This window comes from Bipolaris zeicola (assembly GCF_000523435.1).
Source record: "Bipolaris zeicola 26-R-13 unplaced genomic scaffold scaffold_101, whole genome shotgun sequence".
NCBI lineage: Eukaryota > Fungi > Ascomycota > Dothideomycetes > Pleosporales > Pleosporaceae > Bipolaris > Bipolaris zeicola.
The window spans coordinates 45,154-54,731 of NW_006912150.1; the positions used below are offsets into that span (position 1 = coordinate 45,154).

A 9,578-nucleotide genomic window follows, 5' to 3' on the forward strand; every position below is an offset into this window, starting at 1 on the left:
AGCGGAAAGTGCAACAGCTATGACGCCTTTTATTTTTTTAGAAGCACGACCACTTTATGTTCCAAAAATTGTAATTTTCCAAGCCCAAGGGGGAAAAGTAACATCACGGGTGGGAAATGAAATGCATGTGCACGCGGTGTGCACACAAAAGGAGTATAGGCGCAAATACATGTACGGGTTCTTTTTTGTTCAGCGCTCTTGTCTTGAGCTGCGCTAGTAGTCCGGATACGGATGCATAATATGGCACAAATTATCTATAGTAACTAAGAACCTAATAGTGTGGTTTAGTTGCAGTAGGGTTTTCGAGAAGGCCATTACGTAGACTGCTTTTGTATCTTTTCTTTTACGACGCCAAGTTCTAATGATGATACGTAGTATCTTGGTGCTTAATAGATGGGTATGCGAAATGACTCATATAGATCATGGGACACATTTTTTCAATATCGTAAATGCACGGCCAAAGTGCAACATGTATAGACGGAAAAAGCAATGTGAACTACAGATGGATGGCGTAGTGGGTTTTCTTGAGGATACCAAAATGCTTTTACGTAGCCCGTGTTAATCGAGACGAGAATTGTTTAAACATGAGGTAATTCTATCAAACGCTACCAACGCGTTTGGAAAATGCATAGGCGAAAAAAGCTAATCAAGACAAATGAAAATCCATTCAACATCAGCTCGGCGACAACTCACATTGCCAAGATTTCAGGAGGCTCTCAGATTCCAGTCGATCGGGATGATCGGGCCTATGAATCCTCCGTTCTATTCCAACTACATGTTCCAGCAGCTCGATGGCCTCTTTGACCTGTTTGTTGTCATAGTATGTTGTGGCGAGCTCCCACTCTGATGATAGTCGATCGGGATGATCGGATCTAAAGATCCTCTGTCCTATCTCAACCACATGTTCTAGCAGCTTGATGGCCTCCTTGACCTGTCTGTTGGCGCGGTATGCTCGTGCAAGCTCATGCTGCGATGTCAGTCGAACAGGATGATCAGATCTAAAGATCCTCTGTCCCATTTCAACCACATATTCTAGCAGCTCGATGGTCTCCTTGACCTGTCCGTTGGCATGGTATGCGCGTGCGAGCGCATGCTGCGACGCTGATAGACTAGGGTGGTCTTCTACGAGAATTTTTGCTTTTGTCCTAACAACGTGCTCTAGCAGCTCGATGGCCTCCTTGACCTGTCCGTTGGCCTCGTATGCTATTGCGAGTACGTGCTGCGACGCTGATAGACTAGGGTGGTCTTCTACGAGCATTTTTGCTTTTGTCCTAACAACGTGCTCTAGCAGCTCGATGGCCTTCTTAGCCTGTCCGGTGGCCTCGTATGCCATTGCGAGTACGTGCTGCGACGCTAATAGACTGGGATGGTCTTCTGCGAGCAATTCTACTCGTATTCTGATAACGTGTTCTAACAGCTTTACTGCCTTCTTAGCCTGTCCGTTGGCCTCGTATGCTATAGCGAGCGAATGCTGTGAACGTAGCCGCTTCGGATTGCGCTTGTCGAGTGTCTTCCTCTGTTCACACGACTTCTTAAGCCATCTCACTGCTTCTTGGATCCTCCCGTCAGCCCGCAGACATTGTCCTACTAAGAGACACAGCTCTGACCTCTCTTTTACCACATAGCCTTGCTTGTCTTTGAGCAGCCGCAGCGCATGTGGCAAATACGCCCTTAATTTTTTCCAGTTCTCATAGTCGTTCGAGGGAAAAATGCGGACTAAATGTCTGATACCCTTCTCCACCACTTTTCTCGTGTCGCCGTACTGCCTAACCCAGATCCGAGTTGCTAGATGTACCAGTCGATGGATGTCATACTCGTCTTCATTCTCTCGTCTTGTTAGAAAAGAGTATGCACAGAGCGTGCCAATAGCGTCTGTCATCCGCACTCTGGACCGCACTCTCGGCAGAATAGACCGCGGTATCGCTTTCCACTCAATGCACGACATGAAAGACAGAAGTTTCACAGCTGCCTTATCGCGTGCGCGGATCTGACTAAATGACACCACCCATGTTGTAGCTACTGCGTTTTCCGTGCCTTTGTACTGGGTGTCATTACAAAACTCTCTGCTCATAAGCTTAACAAGGTCTAGCTCCGTATTGTGTAGTAGCCGCAAGTACTCTTGGATAGACATCCTGTTCCTGTTTAGGTAAGCAGCTGCCTGTGCAATCGCCAAAGGCAGGCACACTAGCTCATCCAACAAGTCTGCTGTGGCGGCACTGTCGCTAAGGAGCTCCTTGTTGATCAGCGATTTAGTCAAAAAGGTCGTTGCATCTTGTCGGTCCATGGCGCCAAGCTCTAGCACATGGCTGCCTGTCAGCTTCCCTACTACGTCTAGCGTTCGTGTGGTGAACAATATCACACCCTCTTCGTTCTGTGGCAAGTAGTCGACAACGCCCTTCGAGTGAGCACCACCGAAAACAATATCTGCATCGTCAGCGTTATCAACAATCAACAGCCACTTCCCTGCCCGCACCGTGCCCAGATGCCGCTTAAACTGCTCTTTCACATCGTCCTCGCCATCGGCTGCCTTGGGTACGCCGAGCAGTCGTACTACTTCAGCGCACGCCTGCTCAAACGTCTCCATGCTCAGCGCAGGCATCCAGAAAATGGACATCTCGGACCAGCGCTCTTTCACCATGTACGCGAACTGGAGCGCCACTTGTGTCTTACCCATCCCGCCGAGCCCAACAATCGACATCTGGTAGCACGCCTTGTCGACCATGAGTTTCTGCATCAATTCATTGAGCTCAGTCTTTCGCCCAACGAAGGACTTGTTGAGGAGGAACGGAATGGAGTAGATTGCTTTCTCTATCGCACTATTAGCCATGCTGCAATATAGGAAACAGAATGGCTACACTAACTCCGTGCGCTCTGAATTGCCTCCTCCGCTGTCCGAGTCTTCGCTACGGCAGCTGGCGGGATCACGGACAACACATACTTTGCATACGCCGCCGCAATTCCCGCAGCATACGGCTGCCACCTCTTATTCTTATGCGAGTCCGCATAATCGCAGATGCCACGAACGACGAGGCAGGGGAAGCTGTTCATTAGGCCCGCCGCCTCCATCTCGAAGCATAGCACCCCACCAAGCTCCGCGCTGACCCTGTCTCGCTCTGCCGCGTTCTTCATCACCTGGTTCCCCGACGCGATCGTCCCGTAGTGAGACATGACCTCCTCGTCGCGTGGCTTCCGAGTTTTATGGTGATCTTTCTTGCATCCTTCGCATGTCTGCTCACCCTCATGGTCGTATCTTGCGTCGAATAAAACGTCGGGCCCCGCCTGGCTTCGCTGGAACCTAGGGATGCGCTCCAGCTTGCTCATGTGCTCTAACATCCTGCTCTCACCTAGGAATTCATTTGCTCGCACCTTCGCAACCGCGCTGAGCAGTACCTGCGGTGGCGTGTTAAGCAATCCCGTCCGCTCGAACCCGCTCGCTGTCGCCTTGCCAGCATCGTACTGCACCACCCCGCCGAACGTCTTGTCAGGCTGGCTGACCACCACGTCCCCGAGCCGGATGTCTGCCGCCGGGCTGGGTACTCCTCCACCGATGCCGACCATCAGTCCGAATCGGATTCCCTTGAATGTAGCCTTCATTTGCGTCGCCACGACCGCCGCAGGGTTATTGCCAATGCGTCCTGCTGGTAGGCATACAATCACGACATTATGCCCAGCAATCGATCCTAGGTAGTATAGATTCTCATCGATGTCGTCGCTCTCGCGCTCATGGTCTTGGTGCTCTTCGTCCAGCATTTTCCGCGCCGCCGCCAGCTCGATCGGGAGCGCGCACACCCATCCTACAGTATATTCCTCGCGAGACAACCGAGGAAGCTGGGCCATTCAGAGTGATTATAGCAAGAAAAGGTGAGAGGAATCAGACGGTGAAGTATGAAGGGAGAGCGATGGTTGAGAAGGCCTGACACTGCCGTGCAGGCAGACGTTACCTGCTGCTCAGCCTCATGGTGACTCTATCAGGCTGAACGGGCTGAGGTGCAGTCGTTCAGCGCCATGGCTGCAAGCGCTGGGAATGGGGCGGGATCGACCCGGCCTGCAATTGGCCGCTCTGTTAGGTGTACATTGGGGGCTGGAACTGCCACCCTACCCTGAGTCACATGTATCGCCTCTACAAAGCGCCTTTCCGAGCGCCTTACACTTGTAATAACCAAATGCAGAAACTGAAAGCCAACACTAATTAGTCATCATTATACACGGCTCCTTTGTCACTATTCTATTCACTTGCAATATCTGAGACGCGAACACAGAAGAGATTTTACAGTTTACCTCCATCTTCGAACTACACTTATGCATCCTCCCCGCAAAGTCCACCTAGCAGTAATTGCCAAGTGACTTACCGCGGAGACACCCTGATCTAGAGCCTTTGAATCTCACCTTTCTCAGTACATACCAAACGTTGACTTTGCCAACTACTCACCATATTCTCCATTATCACACAGCGAGGCTTTGAAAAATTGCAGGTCGCTCGAAATATATGGGCGCTCTAGTAGAATATCGCAATGTATTGCATGCTCACCAAACAGTAGGGACATATGAACTCAATCAACAAGCTCTCCCAAAATGTCAATGGAGTGTTTACCTCTCACGTTCACGCTACAACCCCCCTTTCCCTTAACCTGAGGACAGAGATGAAAACCAACTACTCCGACTCATCTGGCAAGATGAATAGCGAAGATGATGATTTTGAACCCTCATGTTAGCCGTGCAAAAATGACAAAAGTTGGAAGACGAATATGAAACCAAAGCTGACGGAAACGAACAGGAAGATACGCTAGTAGATGTCCAAGCGTTGGCCATCGTAGCTGCGGAAGCATATCAGAAGAACACTTACCTAAGACCCCCGGGTATTACCCCGGGCCCCGGACTTTCAGATGGTACGAACCGAAGGGTCTACGCTAGTGATGTTATCGATTCATGTCAGCCTTCAATGAACGAGAGCACGAGTCATGTTTACATCTTACGATCTTACTTTCTCCAACTCCATGTGCAGTTTGCTTTCCTCTTGCGCTCCCACTGGTATGATGTTACTTTATGAGTAGATTTGATCTGAAGAAGCAACCCATTTTCATAGCATTCCCCGCCTGTCATGCAAATCTCATAACTCTAAAGCAAAAGTACAGAAGCAGCAGCCTCGTCATTCGAAAGTCGTGCAATATTCCCCGTCTTCCCCGCAACCCCGCTGCCGCAGTCGGGAAATCATCTTCCATCGTGAATTATTATCCGCAATGCACTCCAGGATACGATGATGAGACGTCAAAAACTCTACGGGTAGAAGGCCGTCATTGGCCAGTCTCAAATGTAATAGCTCGTAAAATAGGCATGGTTTGCCTTGTGTATACGAAAGGACTTGGTATATAAACATCGAAAGCCTTCCATCCTCATTCAGCAGACTCTTCCCACCAATCTGTCTCACTCATGACTGAGCAAGTCTGTTCTGAAGAAACTACGGCCCCAAACCCAAAGCGCCTCAAAATGTCTCCCTCCACCACCCGCAAACGCGCCATACGCATCGCAGGCTGCTCCGGCGGCTTCACCGACCGCTCAACCGCCATAACACGTATGGCCAGTGACCCCGACGTCGACGTAGTAATGGGTATCATAACCCGCTTAAAAAAAATCAATCTTCCAGCAAACTATAAACTAACGCGCTATACATAGGCGACTGGCTCTCCGAAATGACAATGACCCTGCACGGCAGCGGCAAAGTAAAAAACCAAAAATCATCCAAAACCAGCACGACAAATGGAACCCAGAGTCTTGAAGACCGCATGAAAACAGCAATGTACGCAGATACCTTTCTCCAATGCTTCGAGCCCGCCATACCCCATCTCGTCCGCAACAAAACCAAACTCGCCGTCAACGCGGGCGCGTCCGATACCCAGCTGCTCGCCGAAGTCGTCGTCGACATGCTTGCGAAACACGATGCGAGCCATTTGAAAGTCGCGTGGGTAGAAGGCGATGATGTGACGGAGCAGGTGCAGAATCTGATTAAAGACGGAGAGCAGTTTGAGAGTTTGATGCATGGGAAGAAGTTGGAGGAGTGGGGTATGGAACCTGTTTGTGCACAGGCGTATCTTGGGGGATTGTGTATTGCGGAGGCGTTGAGGGGGGGCGCGGATATTGTTATTGCGGGACGGGTGGCGGATGCTGCGCCGGTTGTTGGGGCTGCTGCGTAAGTTTTTCTTGTGCTCTCTTTTTTTTTCTTTGGCTTGATTTTATGTGTGGAGAAAAAGGGGGGGGGGGGGCGATGGGCTGACAGGTTTAATAGGTGGTGGCACGACTGGCGAAACGATCAATTCGATGAACTCGCCGGAGCACTAGTTGCAGGGCATTTAATCGAGTGCTCGAGCTACGTTTGCGGAGGATACTACTCCATGTTCAAAGATCTCATCAAGACCGGGAAACATGTCAATATGGGTTTCCCAATCGCGGAGGTCGACTACGACGGCACCTTCAACATTGCAAAGGAAAAAGACAGCGGCGGTAAACCCTCACCCTTAATTCTTTTTCCCTTTTCCCATAAACACATCTCAGTTAACTAACAAACGAAAAAAAAGGCTGCGTAACAATCGGAACATGCACCTCGCAACTCCTCTACGAAATCCAAGGCCCCCTCTATTACAACTGCGACGTCACCGCCGACCTAACCCACATCCGCATGCACCAAGTCTCCGAAGACGTCGTCCGCGTCACAGGCGTGAAAGGCCTCCCTCCGCCTCCCACTACGAAAATCGGCATTACGGCCCCCGCAGGCTGGCAGTGCGAATGGCACATGTACATGGCCGGTTTGGATATAGCCGAGAAATGTAAAGTAACTGAGGATCAAATCCGATATGGTATTTATTCCCTTCCCCCCTTCCACTACCTACTAGATATATGTATCCTGACAGATGACGAAACAAAAAAACAGCAATGGGCAAAAACACATCCCGCTTCACAACCCTCCGCTTCCACGCCATCGGGTCCTCGCTGCCGAACCCGCGCTCCCTCGACGCCAGCACAATCGACTTGCGCATCTTCGCCCAAACCCGGGACGCGGATCTCGTGCGCCCAGACATGCCCCAAGCATTTAACCGATGGTGTCTCGAAGTCTTCCTGCAATGCGCGCCCGGCCTCTCTCTCACAAACGACCTGCGGCAGGTGGTCCCGAAGCCGTATTATGAATATTGGGTCGCGTTGCTGCCGCAGACGCATTTAGCGTTGCGCGTTCATAGTTTGTATGACGAAAAAGAAGTCAAGGTGCTCGAGGCACCAAAGGTCACCAGGCAGTATCCTAAACACCAGGATTCGTACGAAACTTCCTCTCCAGTGCATCTTTCTGCCTTCGGTCCGACGGCTGAAGCGCCGCTGGGCGCTATAGTTGCCGGTCGTTCGGGGGATAAAGCTGCAGATTGCAATTGTGGGTTTTTTGTAAGGAACGAGGATGAGTGGGATTGGTTGCGCTCGTTTATGACGGTTGAGCGGGTGAAGGCGCTGTTGGGACCCGAAGAGTACAAGGGGGGTAGGATTGATCGGTTTGAGATTGAGGGGATTTGGGCGGTGCATTTTTTGTTGCATGAGCAGTTGGATCGGGGGTATAATGCTAGTTCTGAGATTGATACGTTGGGGAAGAATGCTATGGAGTATTTGCGGGCCAAGACGGTGGAGATTCCGGTGAAGTTTTTGGAGAGGGGGTGGATTTGATGAGGGGAGTTTACTGGAAAAAGGTAAGAATGGGGACATTGGTGTGATTGTTGGAGGTATCAATTGTAGCTTTACAGATAATCATGACTATTTTCAACTCAACACCCAGCACCACCGAAGAATATATAATGGAAGAGGAAGAAATGGGAGAATTGAAATCTTATCAATATAATCTAGGAGAATGAGCTAATACTAATCGATTCGTTAGTGACAAGAAAGGTCCAGCCTCTCAATCCATGATAGAACAATGTGAAAAGAAGAAAGAACCAGAAAACCACCCCAAAACCCTACCATGTCCATCGACACGTGCCATCCCATTGTTCAAACTACATCTCCGCATCATACCCAGGTCCTCCCTTAATCACTTTCCCTTTAACCCACACTGATGGCACCCTCAAACAGCCGTATTCGACGTCCCCGGCGTAACCACTGCATTCCCCACACCCTTGTCACCCCCATCAACAACCTCGACATCCCCCTTGTTTCCCCTCCACCTCCTAATCTCCACCATCATAGTTGCAAAACTCAAAAAGCTACCCTTACATCAGCCTTATACTCACTCACCCACAGCAACAGCACATTCAAACACGGGGATGCACTCACAAAGCAATCGCCTCAAACGCCATATGCGCCCTCTTGATCGGACAACTGACCCATTCCTCTTCCTCAGTCTGGATACACGGCTCGTGAGCGTATTCGACAGAAGAAAGTATGAAGGCTGTGAGCCACAAGCTTGACAGGATGAACATGGGGATGGTGAGATCGGGCGTCGAGGATTTGCGGAAGAGGTGGCAGAGGGCGAAGACGCAGACGACGATGTCGACGGAGGCCTGGTGGAAAGGTTAGCTTGCGAGGTAGAGGCTGAGGATGAAGATATCCTACCAGCATAGACAAAAACATCTCAAGTCCCGTATGCGTATATACATAGATGAGATATATGACAATACTCAGTACAACGATGCTGGATACGAGATGCAGACCATGCGTTAGCAGCTCTGCGATGAAGCGCTTAGAGCTCGCTTCTTCAACCTCTGCGGTAACTGGGCCTGCAGTGACTTGGTCTGCAGTGACTAGGACTGCGGAAGGCGTAGCTTGAGCTTGTTGTACTGACGGGATGACCATGATGGCGATGCTTTTGATAGCTTTTCAACGGTGATGAAACAAGAATATTGGTGTTTGGGGGGTTAAGAGGTTGCGGTGGTGTGGTGTGATGATGATGATGCAGATGTAGATGCTGGGGATTTGGAGAGATGGGAGAGAGAGAGAGTTGGGCTGGGTAGAAGTAGTGGGATTGGTGTAGAGATGCTCTTGCCTGGAAGCATGAATGCGTGAGGTAGGTGGCAGCAAAGGGAAGCTGCTGCTTCTTTGCTGTTGGGAAAAGTAGTTGCGAAGGTGGCATCTCACGACATTATTCACATGGGTAACATGGCTTCTGGAAACAGCATGGGAATGAATACGAGCAGTCATAATTGTACGATGTAGCTTCCATACACATACACAAGGCCAGTGTCTATTCAATTGCAGTACGGGTGGTGAAGTAGAGTAAAAGGTACCTTGCCTTGTTTTTCCTAGCTTGGCAACTGAGAACATGCTTCACCTGCCACAGGCAAATACATTCTCCGGAGTAAACCAAATTTGTGACTTGATCATTATGCCCTAGTGTCGACAAGCAGTCTACAGCCACACTAGTGAATTTACTCACACTTTGCCGAGAAAACTAAATCCAACGAGTATACTAATCAACAAATCAACATGACCCACAACTCATGACTACGAGAGCGAACATGTCAGAGACTAGTGGGTGGCAAGAGGGAATTACATGCCGAAATAATTCGGCAACACACGCTAGAAGAATAGACTAGAAGATGCACAACACTAGGTCC

The 9,578-nt window shown here is 50.0% G+C and overlaps 3 protein-coding genes across 3 annotated transcripts; 1 reads left to right on the forward strand and 2 right to left on the reverse strand.

Annotated features, from left to right (window-relative positions):
* Positions 1–673: 673 nt before the first annotated feature.
* On the reverse strand, positions 674–3,837 carry COCCADRAFT_99131 (uncharacterized protein; the record flags this gene model as incomplete). Its single annotated transcript, XM_007715259.1, has 3 exons — positions 674–805; positions 1,058–2,808; positions 2,862–3,837. 3 exons carry the CDS (start codon positions 3,835–3,837, stop codon positions 674–676), a joined length of 2,859 nt encoding a protein of 952 aa, XP_007713449.1.
* Positions 3,838–5,484: 1,647 nt separating this feature from the next.
* COCCADRAFT_99137 (uncharacterized protein) lies at positions 5,485–7,695 on the forward strand (the record flags this gene model as incomplete). Its single annotated transcript, XM_007715260.1, has 5 exons — positions 5,485–5,605; positions 5,671–6,184; positions 6,281–6,495; positions 6,570–6,848; positions 6,923–7,695. 5 exons carry the CDS (start codon positions 5,485–5,487, stop codon positions 7,693–7,695), a joined length of 1,902 nt encoding a protein of 633 aa, XP_007713450.1.
* Positions 7,696–8,089: 394 nt separating this feature from the next.
* Positions 8,090–8,817, reverse strand: COCCADRAFT_27194 (uncharacterized protein; the record flags this gene model as incomplete). The annotated part of the gene is made up of 3 exons (XM_007715242.1): positions 8,090–8,228; positions 8,299–8,525; positions 8,578–8,817. 3 exons carry the CDS (start codon positions 8,815–8,817, stop codon positions 8,090–8,092), a joined length of 606 nt encoding a protein of 201 aa, XP_007713432.1.
* Between the last annotated feature and the right edge of the window lie 761 nt (positions 8,818–9,578).